At 36.5% G+C, this 22,407-nt stretch overlaps 2 protein-coding genes across 3 annotated transcripts; one reads left to right on the top strand and one right to left on the bottom strand.

Moving 5' to 3' along the window:
- Positions 1-1,483: 1,483 nt before the first annotated feature.
- zgc:162025 lies at positions 1,484-8,198 on the top strand. The gene is given in 6 exon segments (NM_001089426.2): positions 1,484-1,824; positions 2,466-2,490; positions 2,594-2,692; positions 2,818-2,885; positions 4,898-4,988; positions 7,608-8,198. Coding segments are annotated over 6 exon segments (711 nt in total). The 5' UTR covers positions 1,484-1,730; the 3' UTR covers positions 7,942-8,198.
- On the bottom strand, positions 7,523-22,236 carry hnf1a (HNF1 homeobox a). 2 transcript variants are annotated; one of them, NM_170764.1, is given in 10 exon segments: positions 7,523-8,658; positions 10,747-10,831; positions 11,261-11,376; positions 12,518-12,706; positions 12,794-12,926; positions 13,426-13,574; positions 14,121-14,323; positions 15,766-15,946; positions 18,681-18,880; positions 21,668-22,236. In NM_170764.1, coding segments are annotated over 10 exon segments (1,683 nt in total). In that variant the 5' UTR covers positions 21,961-22,236; the 3' UTR covers positions 7,523-8,524.
- Positions 22,237-22,407: the final 171 nt, after the last annotated feature.

Genomic DNA, 22,407 nt, shown 5'->3' with positions numbered 1-22,407 from the left:
AATCCTAAACCCAACCTCTCAATAACCTGATGTGCTTTATTAATACTTGCTCCTCCAACACCACCTAAACCCAATCTACTTGCGGTGTAATCCCTCCCACTTGGAGGGCTCTGGGCTGCAGCAATACCTACTTGATTTTATTGACCTGCAACGAGGAAGTGTGCTTTTTTATTGTTTTAGAACTTTCGATTCAGTTGCCTATGAGTGAAATTACTTGGAATGATAAATGGCATGAAAATGGTCAAACTGCATACTCTACAATAAAGATAAAAAGTACAAATAATAAAATAAGAAAATATCAGTTTGCAACATCAAGCAGCACAATGAGCTGTTTGTAACATACCGGTAATTAAAAATCAGTGGAAAGAAATAAGACCAAAACAGTATGGCACCTTTTACTGAAATCTTTTATTTTTTTATTATTATTTTTTTTTTTACCTTTTGTCAGTAGGTTAACATTACAATATAATAAAGTCAAATTTTGCTAAGAGAGGTGTCAGGATTCAGGAAGACAATATAACAACAACAAAAACCTGGCCAACAAAAAAAACATCTTAAAGTAAAAGGGTTAAATTAGAAAATGACGATAATTACAGTTACAGAACAAGTATGAACTTTCCAAAAGCACTAAAGTCATTGCAAATACTTTGCATCATTTTCCTTTTTTTTTTCTTTTTTTATTAACATATGTAACAGGGAATACATAAAACATTAATTTGTGCTAACATTGTGTGACCTGAATACAAATTATACATGTTTATTGGACATAGTAACAATGATTGAAAGGATAAGGGGAAAAAAATAATAATACATGAAAAAAAACTGACATTTTGGGAAAACAGAATAAAAATAAATAAATATGCATCAGGAGAAATAAAAACACAAATATCTCAAACTATAGCCTACCTAGATTATTAGGAATGTTACATATACAGCTCTTATTTTGCGATAGGCAGACATAATAGAGTTAAATTCTAAAATTAGGGAAACACTGATAACTCTACATTTGTGATGATGGAAAACGCCACAAAGAGTTAAACATTTTAACATATTGTCCATTTCCTTACAACCTGACTCCCAAATCAAAAACAATAAATTAATTGTCTTAAAATCAAAAAGGTTTTTGTAAGTTGAGAAGACAAGCCAAGATATTTCTGTCCAAAAAATGTCTACAAAAATTGTATGCTAAAAATAAATGTGTTATTGTTTCCAGGTTAGAATTACAGAATATATGTGCATTGCGAATAATTGTTTGTATTAAATTTAGACAGTAAGGAATTACAAGGTAGTAATTATGAAGGATTTTAAAATACAGTTCTTTCATCTTATTAGGCACTAAAAACTTATTGATATCAGGCCAAATTTGATTGTTAAACATAACCGGGTAATTTAATATCCATTTATAAAAAGCTGAATACTTTGCATCATGCCAATATTTCTTTGCCTAAGCAATATTTTTATCTCCATTACAGCAGAGGGCAGTAAAGCACCAAATGTTTGTAGGAACCTCTTCGATTCCTTTTCGTTTTGAGTGCATGTGTGCGAGTCGCTGAAACATGATGTGGACTTGTATTTGATTGTGTGAGTTTGAAGTGTAAAGGTATTGTAATAATCTTATTTCAAACCGCTAATAATCGTCACGTCAAACATCTAAATCAGTAACATAGCAGTTACTTCACCTTACCTGAGTAAGTTAAACCGATGTGTTTATTAAAAGTTGAACCTCAAATATGTCTGAAAGCAGCAGTGAAGATGAAAACACTGCAAGACTGAAAGAGGCTGTGTGGAGCTTTAAACCAGAGGATGTCAAAATCAATGGAAAAGGTATGTTGCCAGTTTGTTTTTAAAGGAACTTCTTGTCAAACAAATAGTGGCTCACAGTTTGTGACCCTGGACCATAAAACCAGCCATAACAAGTGTCATAATTTATGAATAAAAAAAATGATTAAACAAGCTTTATTTATTAGTTTTTATGGGATAAAATGTGGTACTAATTGTTAACTTACATGAAAATCTGAAATCTGACGGTGCAAAAAGCTCAAAATACTAATCATAAATTTAGTTTTGATATATTAACAGTATGAAAAAAAAAACTTGATCTTTACTTATTCTTATCGATTTCTGACAGACAAATTAATCATTTTGACCTATAGAATGTATTTCTGGCTATTGCTGTGTAATTGTACATAAATATTCCATTGCAGTAAAGCAGTTTTTCTTAATTGACACACATTCAGTCTTTCTCTTTAATAATATAATTTTCAAAAAGTAATCCCTGCAATAAACAGTCAATTTAATCATGTTAATCTTGCTTTTAAAGTCATATACATGCAATTTTAGACATAATGTTCAAGGTACCATGGTAAACAATATACGGACAGTGTTCAACTTTACCGCAGTCTAATATTTGTATAAATTGTATAAATATAAATTAACTCTGTTCTGCTTTTCTCCCACACAAATAGAAAACAATGGTAGACAAAGTCATAGGTGAGTTTACTTTTTAAATCTTTTTAGCTGTATGAAGAATGAACACTTTAAGGTCAAATGTTACTTAATATTTTGTGATATTTTGATTGTCTTTGTTACACAGAGCTGATGTTTCCAAGCATGAGCATGATGGGAATGAGCTCGGGACAACACCAGAGTTTAGATCCCATGTTGCGAAAAAGTTAGGAGCCTATTTGGATGGGTGAGACAAGCGTTAATAATCAATAACAAAATAAATCGAAAATAGTCTTAATCTGGGTATTTTATTTTAAGAGATTGTCAGTTCTTAAATCTCTCTCTCTCATTTACAAACACACTCAAATGTAGGTGTATTTCTGAAGTGTGCTCTGACACTGTTGAACCTGCTCAGTCTGAAAACAGAGAAGACGAAGAAGGTAAGAACATTTTCGAACTGATAATAGGGATTTGAAAACTAAGATAAACCATTTGCACACAAGCATTAATCCAAATTGATACTTTTGTCCATCCTTATTTTGTGATTAATTTATTTTTTGTAATTTTGTGTTAACTCAAATAGCATAAATTTAGCTAAAAGATTTTGTGCGTTGCTTTGAGTGAGTTTAAATGTTAATGATAAAAGGATTTACCTTAGACACTGTATATTTGCACTGTTTCTAATCATTGACTCATGCAAGAGTATAATAACAACAATAAAAAACTGCTTAGCTTTACTACAAAGATTTACTCTTGTGTTTTTCCCCACAAGCTACAGTGTCATGTAAACAAACTTCAATTTATAGGGTTAATATCATCAAATTAGTTATGATGCTGCTGTTAAATGCATCCATGTCAGTAAAAGTAGAAAAAATATATTAATAAAAAAAATGTATATACTTTTTGATACTTTTAAAATGATACTTTTATTATCTTTTTTTTGGCAAAACTTGTTTTAAGGACCTTTGTGTAACATTATTTTATTGTTATTGTAGAAATACAATTCACAACATCTGCTAGATGTATAAGTGAAAAGAGAAAAAAAAACTAAAGTTTCTTCATGGCAACAACAGATCAACATATCCTTTTACCTTCTCTTACCTCGTTTATACCAAAACTATTTACAGAAAAAAGGGGATGTGGAAGCATTATCTACAATAAATTACAGTGCTCAGCATATATAAGTACACTCCTCACAAATCTATCTTTTAAATTAATATTTTTAATAGAAGCTATATAATATTATATCAGTATTAGTCTGTACTGAAGCCAAATCTGGAGCTTATCTAACAAAATAACTTACGATAACAATTAACAACTATTAATACAAATAAAATAACTATTAATACAAATAAAAATAAAACAGGAAAAATCAAAAGACACAAAAAAGGACATTTAGTAGAAATTTTCTTTTTTTCTTTTTATTTTTTTGCAATATTTTGCTTTAATTTATTTGTATTATGCAGTAGGTAGTGCTGTCGCCTTACAGCAAGAAGGTCGCTGGTTCGAGCCTCGGCTCAGTTGGCGTTACTGTGTGGAGTTTACATGTTCTCCCTGCGTTCGCGTGGGTTTCCTCGGGGTGCTCCGGTTTTCCCCACAGTCCAAAGACATGCAGTACAGGTGAATTGGGTTGGCTAAATTGTGTGTGTGTGTGTGTGTGTGTGTGTGTGTGTGTGTGTGTGTGTGTGTGTGTGTGTATGCGTGCGTGCGTGCGAACGTGCGTGCGTGCGTGCGAGCGAGCGAGCGAGTGAGTGTGTGTGTGTGTGAGAGTGTGTGTGTTAATGATTGTGTGTTAATGATTGTGTGTGGATGTTTCCCAGAGATGGGTTGCGGCTGGAAGGGCATCCGCTGCGTCAAAACTTGCTGGATAAGTTGGCAGTTCATTCCACTGACGGCGACTCCTGATTAATAAAGTGACTAAGCCGAAAAGAAAATGAATTAATGAATGGACATCTGCATAACATTCTTAAACCAATTTAAAGAGATTAATTATTTTCTTCATTAATTCAGTTTCCTTCAATTTAGTCTTTGTCAGAGGTTGCCACAGCGGAACAAACCACCAACTATTTCAGCATATGTTTTTACACAGTGGATGCCCTTCCAGATGCAACCCAGTACTGGGAAACACCCATACACACACTCATTTACACACATACACCACAGCCAATTTAGTTCATCCAATTCACCTATAGTGCATGCCTTTGGTCTTGTGGGGGAAACTGAAGCACCCAGAGGAAACCCATGCGAATACAGAGAGAACATGCAAAATGCAAATTGGTCCAGCTGGGACTCGAACTAGCCACCTTCTTGCTGTGAGGCGACAGTGCTAACAACTGAGACACTGTGCCACCCCTAAAAAGATTGAATACACAAAATATTAATTATATCCACATATGCCTTTACTTATCATCTGGATTTAATAACGCTGCATGTTTTCCGTCATGTTTTAAAGGTTTCCGTCTTTTCTCCTCATCTACTCCTGGTAAATGGATGGAGCAATCACCTCCTCCACCTCCAAAAAGGAGGCCAGTTCCCAGCTCCAGGTGAGTCCTACACTTGCTTATTAACACATGCAAACACTCTTGCACACACTCATAATTCGTAGTAAAACGAGTAAGCACTAGTAATAGATTGTTCTTGAGTAATTTGAATAATTTTCGTAAATTAATAAATTAACAAAACTCAGGCTATGTCTACATATACATGGATATTTTTTTATAAATAGTTTTTCTCACTCTAAATTAAAAAAAAAATCTCCGTCCACATAAAAACACTCTATGCCACAGGTGTCAAACTCAGTTCCAAAAGGGCCGCAGCTCTGCACAGTTTAGTTCCAACCCTAATTAAACGCACCTGATCAAACTAATTGAGTCCTTCAGGCTTGTTTGAAACCTACAGGTAAGTGTGTTGGAGCAGGGTTGGAACTAAACTGTGCAGGGCTTCGGCCCTCCAAGGATTGAGTTTGACACCCCTGCTCTATGCCTTTGTTCATACTGCAGTCAAATGTGGCCCAAATCAGATTTTTTTGCCCACATGCGACTCAGGTAATGATAGTGTGAACAGCCCAAACCGCATGGAATCTGATCTTTTTTGGTCAGATCTGTGCCACTTTCATATGTAGTCTTAAATCAGACAGATCTGATGTTTTGCAATGCGACCGCAGTGTGAACAGTTATGTCTGATTTCATGTGACTTTTACATAATCTTTGAGCAGCATGCGCAAACATCCTCTACTCCTCAGCAGCACAGTAGAATAGCACACATGGCAATTACTTTAACACAGAAAGTTGGTTGTTCATTTTGAAAAAATATTGGAGGCAAAACTAATGCTTGTTAATAATTTGGGCACGGGTTATTCGCAAAGCCGAAGAGCTTCACGATCTTGCGTGTTGCGGATAGAGGATCCGTGTGCAAAGAATGCAGAACTTTCTCTCTGTGAGAAAAAAGGGCAGGTGCTTGAGCACCTAAACACCCTTCTGTACGTGTCTGCTGTTTATAACAAAGTAAAATGAAATAACTCTGCAAACAGAGATGAACCAACTCCGCCTTCACAGTTCAGTCTTCGACTGCTCATTAACCCTTTGAGTTCACTCGACTGGTGGTCAAACAAACGTGCTCTGCAGTTGTCATAAATCACAAATGATCAGTTTTTTGAATCACAAGGGACTTATTTTACATGTCAAATGCCGAAATACACATTAGTAGTTGCAGAACAAGTATTTACAGTTCATGAAATACACCACGGTTGTCTGTGGAAAGGGTAATAATCATATAAGCATGATCTGACAACGTGCTTACTTCATACAGTATCACGTTTGCATAATTAGATATTTTGCGCTGTCTGTATCTGTACTTTTGCACATGCGGGTCAGTTTAGGACTCTATCCTTTTACAGGACTCTGTATCTGTTTACAGTGCAAGTCTGATATTGGCCACATTTATAAGAGCAGTGTGAACAGCCATGCAAAAAAATCTGATTTGAGCACTAAGCCTGGCAGTGTGAACGAAGCCTATGATGCATGTAAAGGGCATGTCGAACCAACAGTCAACCATAATGAAACTTTTATGCTGGGTTCACATCAGACAGGGAATTAAGTATTTTTGCAAGTTCGTTGCATCAAAGTCAATGCAAACATGAGAACAGTTGGATTATCGTCCCGCGTTGCAAAGGACAAAGTATATATGTTTGCCGTGAACATTCAGTGTTTGAATGAATTGCATGATTTTGGATTTTACTGGGTTACACTGGTTCAGTTCACTTATGGGCTATTCTAAAGGGCACCTCTGATGAAAATCAACTTTTGTAAGCTGTTTAGACAGAGCTGTCTGTATATATAGTGTGTCCACTGTCATAATGTCAAAACCCAACAAGTCTCATTTCTTAAATTTCCTGAGGTTAAAATAGGACCCAAATCCCACCGCAACGTGACATATAAGTGTGATTTTCCTTACCAACCAAGCTGATTGACAGGCGCCATGTTTAAATAGCAAAAATAGTAAACAGACACACACTGCGTTGGATCCCTGCCCACACCCCTTCCCTACACTAAAAGTTTGATGAAAAGAAAATTCTCATATTATAGTCAAACTGTTTTTTTAAATAAAAGTGAAATATTCTTATTTTTGTCTGTATGATCAAAAATTATTGAGTAGCACAGTCTTCGCTGTTAATGACAGAATCAATCATTGTACATTTTAGTTCCATTTTGATTGTTTAATCAAATGGTTATACTTCAATAAGCCTGGACAGGCTTTCTAAACTATTCTCAGTGCAATGGTCAGATGGTCGTTTCAGACATTGTGAAATTTCTAAATAAAAATGCTTAAAGAGATATACATTATGGACATTTTTAGCTGAAATGCCCATTGAATTCTTACACAAGCTTATTAGTAGTTAAATGTAAAATTATTGTGAAAAAATTTATTCGTTTTCTCATTATTAAAAAAAAAAACAATCTGTCACTCACATGAGTTCACAAAGTAGCAGCAGGATTGAAATTCAGTCTAAAGATCACATTTTTTTCTTGTTAACGAAGCCTTTTTGCTCTGATAAAGTTCCAATGATAGATGAAAAAAGTTTAGTGCAACTCCTGTTTATTTACATTTTGCATAACAGAGCATCTGTTTTCTGTTAAAATCATCTGTTTTTTGTGTTTCTGCAGTGACAGTGACAGTGAGATGGAGATGAGGTTTCGAGAAGCTGCTGTGTCTCTATCTGACATTCTCGGACCTGTAGCCCAAAACCTCTCAGAGAAAACAGAGGAGAAGAGCACAAAAGAAGAGACCGAGGACACAGTGACAAAGATGAAGAAAAAGAAGAAAAGAAAAACCTCCAGTGAGGAAAGTCAGGACAAAGTGAATCATCAGACAGAGAAACAGTCTAACGTAGAAGGAAACCAAGAGCAAACAACTGCTGGAGAGAGATTGAAAAAGAAGAAGAAGAAGAAGAAAAAGAAAAGGAAAAAGTTGGAGGAGGACATCAAAAAAGATGAATGAAAAACTTCATTTTTATAATAATTAGTTAATCTGTTAATGCCGTTCTGGATGTTTGTATTTTAGGTTTGTAATGTATGTTATAGAATAACAGAAACCTGATCTGTTTTCATTCAATGCCACTTTAAACAGTATTTACTCCTAAAAGGTGCATAGTAATACCCAGTATGTTTTTGCACCAAAGGTTTTTTCTTGTGTTTCAGTCTTGCAGAATTTCCTTAAAATCATCAATAAAGTTTATTTTTCCATTTTACCAGAAATTACTTTCTAGACTTATTTTTTAGCATTATAGAAGCCTAATGGGTAAAAACACTACTCTGTATTACAGCCAGGCATTTTAAAACATTACCTATTTACATGTTACACAGAGAAAAACAAACAATTTAAAATTTAAACTTGTCTTTCTGTGAAATATATTAAAAACAACTCATTATTAGCATAGCTAGGCAGCAGGTAGCAATGTTTGTTTCTGTGTTTAAGTATGATATTTTTTTGCACATATTGTTGCTTTGAAAATTGTATTTTTGAAATGTTTTCTTCTGCATATCTCCACAGCTTTTGGAGGAGTTTTTGTTTTTTATTGAGTCTATTGTGCAGTGGAGACCATCTGTGCAGGAATGTAAGGATCAATGTCTCCTGCTGGAGAGGAGAGCTGGAGATGTGAAGAATGGGTTTCACTTGTCTGGCTCTGAGGATAAAGATCCAAACTGCCTGAAGACCCTAGAGGTTTGAGGAAAATCAGAGATAGGTTGCAGTTTTATATAGAAACATCTGAAATTTGCAGTTAATTTACTCCCCTTTATATTATCTAAGATGAAGGTGATTTTTTCTTCAGTAGAACATTAAAGGAGATTTCTAGTGGAAACTGTGGTAGGTGGGGATCCCTAAAATGCAAGTCAATGGCTGCTGGCACTTTGAGATAAAAAAAAAAATCAGGCAAAACAAAATCAATGTCTGGATTAGGTGAACATTGAGTCTGTTATTAAAAAAACAAAAGAGGTTGGAGCAGTTGTGCTGTCTTGGAAATATAGTTTAGCATGATGACACTTTCAAGTAAAACTGAATATTAAATAGGGGGAAGGGCTTTTGATTTTGCACTCTCATTTTTCATGCACAGCAAGCGTGTGACTATATGGTTGTGGCTAACCACTTAAGGTGAAGTGTGTAATTTTTACCACTAGAGATCATGTATTCACAACAAACATGATAATGCGGTCATTGTGCAATACTGGCAGTTGTCTTCATTAATTGATCCTACAGGACTCTGCTGAAGTAATTTTTGTGGATGAGCAAAGTTATTCAGAACTTCTTATCGTGGTAGTATGAAGCACATTTATAAATTACAAGCATGATGCTCCACGAAAGCAGTAAAGGTTTTATTATGCTACAGTTGACCACTTCTGGTTTTTCCCGATTGTGATTGCATATAGAAGCAGCAGTGCTGTTTTGTCATAATAAATACATACGGTTCTGTTATAATGCTGCTCTGCACATCTATCGAGGATGTGTGATGTCATTAGCATGGCAACACAGGACACAGTCCATGTCACTAGTTCTCTTGATTTGAACATTTTTTAAAATATCTGGGATAATGCAAGTACATGGGTCAGGAAATTCTATCGATTTCAAAGTCAGCTTTATTGTCAATTCAACCACATGTACAGGACATAGTGAATCGAAATTACGCTACTCTCAGACCCTAAGTGCCTTACATATAATATTAATACAAAAAGTAGGAGTTTTAGAAAAAATTTACAATAGTTACAATTATACATAATATGTTATCTAAAAAAATAAACAAAGAATAAAAATAAAAATTTGTAACAATAAAATTATACATTAAGGGCATATGACAATGAGTGCAAGCCAGAGTTGTGCAGATTTAGAACAGTATATAGTGCAAATAGGCTTGTAAACATGATAATTATGATAAAGTGACAGTGTCATAATATACAGTATAGGGAGGTAAATCGATGTTTCTTATTGGTAGTCCAATGTTACATAAAGCACTGTTCTAGTGGTTTTTGGATGTTTTAACAAAATCATTTACACATTGTTCCTTTATAACACTTAATGTGTGCTAGCAAACTGAAAAAAAAAAACAAAAAAAAAAACATGGACTTTTTGAACTCTTGAGGATTTAAATACAAGAGTTCACACTTAGCTGATGCTTGATAAGATAAATGCAGATTTGGCATGATGTCCTGGGAGACAGCCCTAAGCTTGGAGGAGCCTGGGGCTCCCCCCTTAATCAGGAGAGAAAAGAGTTCGAGCTTAGGTCGAGTTCCCTGTCTTAGCTAGGAAGTAAGAGGGGATGGAGGAGGGATTCTTCAAAATCAAAGAAGACTAAAGTAAGGCAATTTAGAATATTTGTGTGAGTCGGAATTCCAGCAGATTGGTTGATCATGTGATTGTTAATGCAAGACCAGTCATGATCAATCCCCTGCATGTGCTACTCTCAAAATAAGTTTATAAAACATCACTTAATAATGTAAATGCAATGCAATAATGTCTAATAATGTACTTTAAATGTTCAGTTTCTTTCACAGTCTGATAGTTTGGTAGATTGAGTACTATACAGGTACTCATGGTATTTTCAGGATCCGCAGGCATTCATTTAGTTTTGTTTATTTAACGTAGCACCTGACTTTTGCATTTTATGAATCACAAATGACCTTAATTTGCCTAAAATCTGCTTTATGTTCTACTGAAGAAGAAAAGTCAACAACATAGATTGAGGTTGAGTAAATGACCAGAAAATGTTTCTTCTTAGGGTGAGCTATCCCTGTATTAGGACAGCATGTATACCTGGTTCAGGTGAAGTGGACTGCAGATGTAATGACTCCTCTTCAATGGCAGATTCTGTGTGACCCTCAGGATCTGTGGTGAGAATCTGATAATGAAAGAATAATAATAGAGAAGTCAGAAGAATCATTCAAGAGTCATGCATATTTTTGCAATGGTGATTAAAGGCAGTGTTGCTTACTGATTATTCATTAATGTTGTCTTATGTTATTTTTCCATACCGAGACAACTGTACAAGTTTACAGTAAAGTTTTATTAGTTCAGCTACTAACATGAACAATCAAAAACAATACATGTATTAAAGTATTTATTACTGATGTTTAATGAAAACAAAATTGTTCGTTGTTTATTTTGTTCTAAGTAAAAAAAAAAATGATTCAGTGTCAGTTGTACTAAGGATATAAAATAAAAACTCCAGTGTCTGAGCATGTAAAACACTGTGATTAAAGGCCAGTGTAAAGAGCTCAGCCTGTGCATGAAAACAGGGTGTTTGTGATGAGTTGTGATTGGCTCATGCCTGTCGAACAGCTGTGAGGTTGGTCAGTGTCCCGATGCTACTGCTGTCTGCGATCACCATAGCCTGAGACAGGAGACTGGAGGAAGGGTAAGAGCTCAAATCTGCCTTGCTGTACACTAAAACACAAAGTTTTAATCAGAATTAAAGCTAAGTCCACTTCTTTAGAAGTATTCCTATTTTTATATTTGTACACAAACAAATTTTACACCTGCCCCAAATCTAAACCTTCACTTCACAGTTATTAATGTCAACGCTTATCCCCCTAAACCTAACCATCACAGTGAGCATGCACATGACAATGTCCACTACTTAATGGACGTCTTTTTTTGCGAATGTGTGGCTTAAACACGTGCTCTATGTGAAATTGCCACTAAACACCTTCACTAATATAGTCCACTTGAAGGGGTGAATGAAACAAGTGAGTGAAAAGCCATTTTGTTTGTGGTTCATTTGTTAAATCGTTAAGACATAGATTTTAGATTTCTTGGTCAAACCCTGTGATAGTTATTTATTTAACACTTCTACTTAGTAGTAAAAAAACAGACTTTAGATTTCTGTCCTGTATACCTTTAACTAAATACTGTTTTTTTTTTTTAAACTATACACCAGGCATGTCCAAACTCCATCCTGGAGGGCCGGTGTCCTGCAAAGTTTGGTTGCAACCCCAATCAGACACACCTGTGCTAGCTAATCAAGCTCTTTCTAGGCTTGCTAAACATCCTTGCAGGTGTGCTGAGGCATGTTGGAGCTAAAATCTACAGGACACCGGCCTGTTTTACAGCCCTGCTATACACAGATAGGGTTGTGTTTTAGATGCAAACTTGTGGTCATATTCGTAAACTAATTCATTCATTCAACTCACTGTGCGTTGTGGGGATTTTTCAGCTGTTGAGTGTACATGGGTTGTAGAATTGTTATTGCTGTGCATTGTGGGATTGAGTGCACTTCATAATATCCACCGTTTTCAGACCCCTTTAAAATGGCTGCTCGCACAAATATCACAATTGAGGGTATAAGGGGCGATATCAGATACAGCCATGCTGTATGTGCACGACATAGTGCATTGATAACATCACTGCACTAGAAGCTGCAGTCAGGGATATTTGTGAAACAATTTTTAATGGATGGACAGAAATCTAAGGTTTTAATAAAAATGTCTAATATGTAAAGACAAACAAAAGTTTGGAATGACATGAGCGTGAGTAAGTGATGACAGACTTTTCATTTTGTAGTAAATTATCCCTTATAATTACTTACTGTGACATGGTAACTGTGCCATTGTGGCCATAAAGGAGCTTGGGGCAATGTGACTCTGAAGCTGCTGTGCTATTGGCTGCTGAGGTGAGGCATGAAGTGGCTGCTGAAAGGAGATTGGCTGAAGGGTGGTAAACCCTCCCCCTACATTATTGATGATAGGGACAGTCTGGGGTTGAGAGGATGTCAAGCCTGCAGCAAAAAAAAAAAAAAATGTATAAGTATTCTAATTAATCCAATGTCTTCTGCTAATCCAGAATATCTGTGTATGTATTTCACCAATGAGAAGTGAGGAATCTCCCAGGCTCATGACACTTGGTATGAAGAGCCCTGGAGCACCAGCAGAGGATCCGGACATGCCATGCAGGGAAGTCAGAGTGCTGACAGGAGGTAAAGAGCCTCCTACAGATGCCTGAGAGAAGAAAAACACAAAAGAAACTTTTTTAAATTAATAATTACTTTATAACTACAAACAAAATACATTCTATTTAAGTATTAATGTGTGTAGTTTGTATGTTATCTGGATGTACCCACCATGATGTTATCCTGGTATAAAATATATATATTTGTCTTAGAATTTAGGCATCATTTTTTTTGCCACACACGGTTTTAATCTACAACATGGTGAAATGGATGCAGTGACAGGCTTTATGAATGGGTCATTGCATTGTTCACTCAACTTAATCTTGATGTGGATTCATTCAGGAAGCAAACAGTATTGTTCAGAGATAGCAATGATTCTTACCATGGTGATTTTAGTAAGTGAAGACTAAAACTATTTGTCAAAAACCATTTCATTAACTGATATAAAATAAAAGAATTCACAATAAATCAAGAGTGAAAACTAAATAAAACTAATGATAATCACTGAAAAAGTAAATGAAATAAAATAATAGTTAGCACAATCTCACTGGTTTGTGATGGTGTGTCTCCAGGAGTGTGTGACTGGGTTCAAGCTGGACTGGACTTGCTAAACGAACACTGGCACCTCTATCTTCACCACCAGAGCTTCTCACGGTGCCCAAACTCTCACACACCACCGTCTGACTGTACTTCAGACCTTCAGTTTATAAAGAAAAGAAAAAATTAGTTATAGGATGAAAGAAGAATTCTTTAAATCTAAAAGTCAACTTCAAAAAAGTAAATAATTTTGTCTGCAACTGACAAATCATCTGTCACCAGATCCCTGTATTGACAGTTTTCTATATTTAGTGATTCATTTTTTTTGTGTATGTGTTTATGCTTTTGAATTGCATTATGGGACCTTGACTTTTCCTTCGAAAACTTTTGATGCTGAAAAGTTCAATAAAGTCTTTTTTAATAGTTTGAAGTGTCATATTGTCTGAAATGGTGTTGTAAATTGATTCAGAAACGAATCAGTAAATAAACTGTCGGTACTTTTTCTGTTATGTCCTATACAGTATATTGTTTCAAACTACTAAAACGATAGTAAAAGTAACTTTGAGTTTTCAACATCAAAAGTCGATGGATCTGAGATCAGAGATCCCATAATGCAATTCATAACTTTAAATAAATGAAAAACATCTGTTTATTATTAATATTTTTTTTCTTTTTATAGTGTATGGATGGGTATGAGCTTGAATACCTGGTGAAGGACTGGATGGCAGTGTCTGGCATGTGGAGGCAGCTGATTGGCTGCTGTAGGGCACATCTAGTGCCAGTTTGTGGCGAAATGCCTCCTCTTTACGCCGATTTGCAAACCAGTTGTAAACCCGAACCTCTGTGACCAGATTAGAGCCTAGGCCAGCCAGCTGAGAAGGAGAAACTCCCCTCTGAAGACACTCCGCTCTGAAACACATACATCCAGGCAGGGTAAGATGGGGAAATTGCCCTGCTTAAGTATCTTTCATTTAATATTGTAACGTATTTTAGTGTGCACACACTGATTTCTTCATGCAATATCACCAAATGTTAATTTATCCAAATAGGTCTCCCACTAATGGGGCAAGTCTTAATGAGGAAAGTTTTACTTAATGTATAAATATCTTTTGATGTGATTTGAATTCATATTTAAATATTCTGTATGTAAATATCATTGATATCAAATGCTAAATCTACTATAAAATAATTCTTATTCTATTTAAAGACGTGACAAAATGAGAAATCATTTTGATGTATAGTGAAGTTAAACACTTGGCATTCAAGTCCTGACTGACTTGGTTTGGCGTAGTTAAGCTCCACTTCCAAAAGCACAAATATGAGATAATACTCAAAAGTTACAGTAAACTTTAAAGTAAATACAGTATAAGTATTTTTTTTATTTTAAGATTTTTATTTTATTTTGTTTTTATATTCTTTGATTCAAGTTATTTTTTCTGGTTTTTAAAGGTGATTCATTGTTCATTTGTTCCTACAATACTTGGTTTATCGATTTTAAAAAATCTGACATACAAAATCATTGTCATTTTAAAATTCCCAAATGATAACAATTATGATTTCAATCATATTTTAATAGTTAAACTTAAAAAAAAAACATCCCTGGTTTCCAATTCAGAATTCTGGCCACCTTATAATCAAAGGTAGCTTAAATGATTTCATAGAGGCTAGCAGTTACTAAGGCTAAAGATATGGCCCACACTGGATAATCACTGTCCTAAAGCTACTCCTCCAAAACACTTGCATGTACGGGGTTTCAGATCTGAGACCAGAAGTTACAAAAGAAGAGAAATTACCTCACACCTCATTCATCTAATTACTTTATATATTCATTCATACCATGTTTTTGGACTTGTGTGGGAAACCGGAGCACCCAGATGAAAACCCGCGAGAACACGGGGAGAACATGCAAACTCCACACAGAGACACCAAATGCTGTGAGGCGAACGTGCTACCCACTGCGCCACCGTGCAGCCCTTATTTAAATATTATAATATATTATTTTTATATATTTCATATATTGCTAAGCTAAAAAGCATGTTACCTGTCTCAGATGCGAAAAAAGCTAGATCATGCTTTAATGTTCTCTTGGCTGGATTACTGTAATACTCTCTTTGCTGTTTGTAATGCATCCACAATAAATAAATGTTAGTTTTAAAAAACACTGGTGCGGAAAGTTAATGGTGATATTGGTAATAACAAACTTTCATCCACCATAACAACTTTTTTATAGTTCACCTATAGCCTGGGTTTGTTGGGGTTCTTTTTCTTGGACTGTTTCACTCCATTATCCCTGTCCAAACCTCAGAGGCACTTTAGGTTATGGTACCCATTCAACACTTGTGTTGACTTACCTGTTGCACTCCTCCACCAGTCCCTCCCTTTCCTCCTTACTGGGGTTTTTCTGTCGTTCATAAGCCTGGAACAGGATCTGCAGGGAGGCGGGACCCCATTTAAATCTGTTTCTCCGTCCTTTTCTCACATCTTCCCCGGGTTCCTCACCCGACATGACTCCTCGACTGGCATTTGTGAATTCTGTAATGATCAGTTAGAGAAAACCATTCATTCTAATATAAAGGTGGAATAGAGGCACCGCTGGTATGACAGACTATTTAATACTGCTCTGAGGTGGCGTAAATGCATTTTACCTTACACATCAGATATTTGAACTGCATACTGATAATCTAGGGGCAAAATTAGGTCATGCACACATTTACTCAGGATTTTTTGCTGATTTTCATCTTTTGGAAGAATTCTATGCAGACGCCAAGTAGCCTTAACTTATGTATAGCAATTTTAAAAAATGTTATAGTAAAATGTTTCAGTGGCTTTTGGAGGCAAGAGACCACTCTCTTTGGAAGCTCAGCAACTCCAAACAGTTCATTACCAAAACACATTGGACATTAGCTGAGGGATTTTAGAATGGCCGAAACAACTTTAGATAAACAACAAAATCATAAATCCGAAAAGTAAAACGGAAAAATGTTAAAGTCTTCATTAACATGGCTATTATTTTTAAAATTGCACTATTGTGCACCGCACCCATGCATTTTGGGAAACTTGCTTTCCTTCATCTGCATCTGGAGTTCATTTGAACACTTAGTGGTTACATGGCTCGAATATCTGTACAATACAGAAAATTATACATCCAACACAATTAAGTCATTATCAGTACAGTAAATAATCAACATTTAAGATATTTTCCAATATTGTCAGTCCACTTTTTGACCATTAATTCTCTCCCATTGCACACATCCTAAATTTGCATTGCTAGACCAAGTGTGCCGCAAGCCTGCGTTTGAGTGAAGGTCTCGGCCGTTAGATCGCCCCCTGGGGGCTGGCTTCAGTACAAGTCATAAAGCCCGCCTCCTCCGTGTTAATGAAGGAGACTTGAGCCCAAATAAAAAAATTTATTACTCTTGCAATAAAATGTCCCGAAAGATGGTTCAGGTCAATTAAGGCACTGGTTATTGTGCTGATTAGGTGCAGATCTTCATTTTTGTAAACAGTTTGTTTTTAGCAGTAATTTAATGCTGGGCGTGTCATCGTGATTGACAGCTGTGATTGACAGTTTCTCAAAGCAGACCGTCTGAGCTTCGGCAGGAGACTGAAGTGTTATAATTCGATTTCTTTGTTATTTTACCATGACAAAATGAGTTCAGCAGTAAACTATAGTTTCTGACATACATGATCCTCGTGGAACACTGTTTATTCGCTAAGGTCAGGGCTTTTTTCGGGCTTTATTAGTTTGCTGATACACGCCTAACCACCCAGATAGCAAAATATACTCGGGCCAGTTCCGGCTAGATTCTCGCCTGCCGGAGACTTACCCCTCAGAGCTCAGACTGACTACCTCTGCTGGACCTACTCCGGATGCCTGGACTCACTGCCCGATTCCAGCCCGAGTCAATCGAGCCAGATGTGGCGGCCAACTGAGCCAGCGCTGCCGCATGCGAGCCGGAATCAGCCCGGGACGCCACGAGTAGGTTATGCGCTGCGGCCCGGAGCTGGCGCGATTGAATATATAAAACCCTCATATTTGTTAACATTATTACATCCATTTGTGTGATATGACAGCAAACGCATGCTGAGCAGTTCGGGGGGCGTGGTTGATTTTACATAAAGTGGTTGGAAGCTCGACTCTGCTCATTTTCGTGGCTCCTCCTCTGGCTCCATCAGACAGTCCTTCTGCGCATGTCAAGACTCCAATTTCAGCAGTCTTTTGCGACAGTTTGTGCCCGTCAAGCAGGCGTTTTGCCCTCAAGGCGTTCAATGGGAAAAGGGGCTGTCGCGTCGTCCATATTTTTTACAGTCATTGTGCTAGACATGTCACTGGGTCATTTCTTGATCCCGGAACGTCATTCCACAGATATTTGCAGACCTTAGCATTTTCATTAAGCATTTTATTGCGATATTCCAAAATGTCCATAAAAATAAATGGATGGAAACATGGCTCATGGTAACCAAGGTGAAAGCCACAGTAAGTCATGGCATCCCACCCACTTTAAACAGTAATGTAATGTTTGTGTTTATATAGCGCATTTATAGTGTATGGCTATACACCTAAAGTGTACCTTCACAATCTCGAGGGGGGTCTCTCCAAACCACAACCAGTGGGGTTGCATCCACTTGGATGGTGCAACGGCTGCCACAGGACAACGGTGCCAGTGCTCTCACCACACACCAGCTATAGGTGGAGTGGAGAGACAGTGATACAGCCAACTCGGTTGATAGGGATAATTGGGAGGCCATGATGGTTAAGGGTCGATTTGACCAGGACACCAGGGTTACACCCCTCTCTTTGAGGTCAAGACCTCGATTTAACCCCTCATCCAAGAGACAACACTCAATGACAGTATGGTGTCTCCTTCACTTTACTCGGGCATTAGGACTCATGCAGACCACAGGTAGAGCGCCCCCTGCTGGCCTCACTAATACCACTTCCAACAGCAACCTAGTGTTCCCATGTGGAAACCCATCCAGGTATTGACCAGGATCAGCCCTGCTTAGCTTCAGTGAGTAACAGGTCTTGGGGTGCAGGGTGATATGGCTGTGGCCATATAATACTAGGCTGCAAAGGAAATGCAAACTGAGCCAGGCCATGCCAACTTGTACTGTACCACACAGTGGAAAAGCAGCTTCTGTCAGTGAAAACACTGTAAATATTTCCTTTGTCAATTATATAAATGTTAAATGTTTATTTCATTGAATTTTACTGTCGTCAGTATTGGTGTTGAGTATAAGAGAAATGGGGTATGGTTATACTCACGCTGACTGATCTCTGCCTGCTTCTTGGTGTACCAGCTGTAGAGAGCGGCACGTTTCTGGTTCTTCATGGGTGTGCCTTTGTTGAGGTGCTGCGACAGATGCGATTGGTTGAGACCAGTGGACTCCACCACCTCTCTCTGGGGAAGGTTGTGCTGCTGCATGTAGCTCTTCACCATTTTAGCCACGTGCCAAGGATCCTCTCTAACACACATTAATACACCATAATATGCTTGAATATTTGCAATCAATTGTTTATAAAAAAATGCATAATGGTTATTACTGGGAACATTTCAAGTGTTTGAGTTTTAAATGTGTATTATGTACTTGTGAAGCATGCTATATTTATTTTAGCCGTATATTGGATATGTGAATTCCACATGTGACTGCTCCCAACATGTTGACGCATCCGTCATCTTGAAACAGTAAAAACCAATGAACATTACATAACATTGCAAAGCTCTGTTGAATAAATTGTAGATATTGAAATTATTGACATCAATAAAATGTTATTGATGATAACTATGGTTGCAAATACACAATTGAACAACTTTTACAGTTCCAAAAAAGTGGGACACAATGTTTAAATGATAAATTAAACTGTAATATTATTATTAAAAAATAATCATAATAATAATCATATTAATAATAAAATAAAATTTACAATACATATTAATTCTTTATTCATGGTTCAAATGTTTGAGGTTAGGTCATTTACTTAATAGCTTTTATTCAGCAAGGATGGCTTAAATGGTAGAAATATTAAGCAGCACAACTATTTCCAACTTTTTTAATAATAATAATAATAAGAAAAAATGTTTCATAAGCAAAAAATTAGATATGAAATAACTATAAAGGGATTAGGTGACTGAATAACAGCCTTTGAAAGTTCAACTTAGCCATAACAGTGATAAATAATTTTTTATATATCTTCAAAAACAGTTATTTTGAATTGGAATAATATTTCACTATATTATTACAGAATAAATAAAAAAATAAATACAGCTTTGGTGAGCATTAATAGATATATTATATAATATACAACAGTCTGTAAATACATGAAAAGTATAAGAAACAATTAATATTGATACAGACTGCAAAGTAAAAGATTTGACCGTGTATGACCAGTTTATAACTTAATCAATAGACTAGCTGGGTGACGTTTCACATTATAGATAATGAATGGCATTTCTCCAGAATATTAAAAATTTTAAAATTCATATTTTATTTTTAGTGCAAAATAGGGCATTTTTAATACACAAACCCTTTAAATGTAATGTGAAAATGGTTGCATACTCATTTAAGTGGCTAAATACACGACCTGACAAAAGTCTTGTCATCGATCCCACTTATTAGAGCAACAAATAATAACTTGATTTCTAGTTGATTATTTAGAAAAGTGTTAGAAGGTAGATTTTTCTGATGAATCATTTGTTGAACTGCATCCTAATCATTACAAATACTGCAGAAGACCTATTGGAACCCGAATGGACCCAAAAATCTCACAGAAGTCAGTCAAGTTTGGTGAAGGATAAATCGTAGTTTGGGGTTACTTTCAGTATAGGGGCGTGTGAGAGATCTGCAGAGTGGTTGGCAACATCAACAGCCTGAGGTATCAAGACATTTGTTCTGCCCATTACATTACAAAGCACAGGAGAGGGCAAATTCTTCAGCAGGATATCACTCCTTCTTATACTTCAGTCTCAAGTCAAAGTTTGTGAAAGCAAAGAAAGTCAAGGTGCTCAAGGATTGGCCAACCCAGTCACCAGACATGAGCATTATGAAGCATGTCTGAGGTAAAATGGAGTAGGCATTGATGATAATTCTAAGAATCTTGATGAACTCAGGGAGTCCTGCAGGAACGCTTTCTTTGCCATTCCAGAAGACTTTATTAATAAGGTGTTTAAGTCATTGCAGAGATGTATGGATGAAGTCCTCCTAGCTCATGTGAGTCAAACACAATATTAATTCTTTTTCCACTGCACCATGACTTTTGCCTTTTTTATAAGCCACTTCTGATACCAAATGATCAACTAAAAGTTATTATTTGTTGTTTCTAATACTTGGTGACAAGACTTTTTGTCAGGTAGTGTACATAAATACATAAAAATTCTTAGAAAAATATGAGAGGTTAAAATTGTTATATAGGTATAAATAACAACAACATATATTCTAAAATTTAATATAACTTTAATTTGAATCTTTAATTATTTTAATTTATTTTAGTTTAATCTATATATATAAAACTACTAATATATATATACTTTGTGTGTGTGAGGGAAAAAGGGGTGGGGGAGTGTATGGTAGCATAATAAAGATGGAGTGAGAGCAGTGCAGTGTTTACACTGTAAGATAAGGCAAGAGACAAGGGACCAAAGTCCAGTAAAAAGGATTCCAAACAACCCTTGTAAATGCAATACAAACCTGCAAAGCTTTGAAAAATGCACAAACACATCCAACAACAATACATTTCACCAATACAAATCCCTCTTAATGTTAACATAAGCTACATTACACATTTGTATCAATTCGAAGAGCCACACAGTTAATTAAAATCTAAGCAAACCTTCCCTCACAACAGCACTATCTTTACAATATCACCACCGTCATGTGTACACAAACACACACACGCACACACTCTGTGCCATGGACACTGTGTCACTCTGTTAATTTTAACCAGTCGATGTAGCTCATTTATTAAAAAGATAGAAATGGCCAGAGAATAATGAATAGGGTAGGTAATTAGTAACTAAAAAAGGTGGAACCTCCTTTATATTCACCCCATCAGTAGGAAAGCTGAGCACAAGACAGAAGAGGAAGCCAATGAAAAGAACACCTAAGGTTTATCCAGGAACTTGTATAACCTTGGATGAGACCATAATGGATTTTGAGGATGTTTATTTTATGGAGGAGCAACATCAGAGCCACTAGATTGTAAGTTTTAGATGAAGCTTAGAGTGAAAGTCTATCAGATGAAGGCTGAGGACTTACTGTAGCAGCTGGTCCACTTGAGCTCTCTGTCTTGCGGCCTCTTCAGGCGGCAGTTTCTCCAGCTCTCGATAGATCGGAGGTGGATTGTCCATCTCTCCTTCCTCTGAGCTCTCACAGTCGGCCCGGTCTGCCCTCTCGCCACCAGATGAAGCCCGTTCTCGTTCTAGATCTCCCATGGCCTGGATGAGTAACTCTTTTGACAGTCCTGAACCCAGTAGAGACCACACCAGCTGCTCCTGTAGGGCTGACAGCCGACCGCTACCTTCTGATCTCCTCGACTCTCCTCCGTCCATCCTTCTAGATTCGGAGGTGCCTCAGCAGATGTTTTTGTTTTGCTACTAGAATTGACACACTTTGTCCAACGGTTTTGCTTGAGTAATAACTAACACGCTTAAACAGACGTTCGCAGAAGGCAAACAAACGTCCAAGGTGTTCGCCTGTGTCTCAGTCGATAGTCTTCATCGTTTTTTCTGTCTTTCAGGTTTCTTCAATTTCTGCTGCTCTTTTAGCTCTATAAAACTGTTGTCCTTTTGCTTTGAAATGCGATTTTTTTGCTACTTGCTTTTCCCTCATCCCCTCCTCCTTCACTCTGTTGCTCGCTCTCTCTCTCTTTTTTCCTCTGTGAACTTTGGCCTCAGCCTGTTTTAAGGGCAAAGTGTAGAGTCTGAGCATTCAGTGAAAATGAACATTACAAACACATTCAACACTGTACACTGAAAACAAAGCCAATAGTGTAAATG

This window comes from Danio rerio, chromosome 8 (genome assembly GCF_052040795.2).
Source record: "Danio rerio strain M-AB ecotype USA chromosome 8, GRCz13ab, whole genome shotgun sequence".
NCBI classification, from domain to species: Eukaryota; Metazoa; Chordata; class Actinopteri; order Cypriniformes; family Danionidae; genus Danio; species Danio rerio.
This window is presented reverse-complemented; position numbering and strand designations above follow the sequence as displayed.

Coding starts and splice junctions, on each gene's coding strand:
- hnf1a (XM_087262730.1), bottom strand. Junction 12,927..13,425: donor AGACACACCATCACAAACCA/GTGAGATTGTGC, acceptor TTCTTCTCTCAG/GCATCTGTAGGAGGCTCTTT. Junction 10,832..11,260: donor ACCTCACAGCTGTTCGACAG/GCATGAGCCAAT, acceptor TTTCATTATCAG/ATTCTCACCACAGATCCTGA.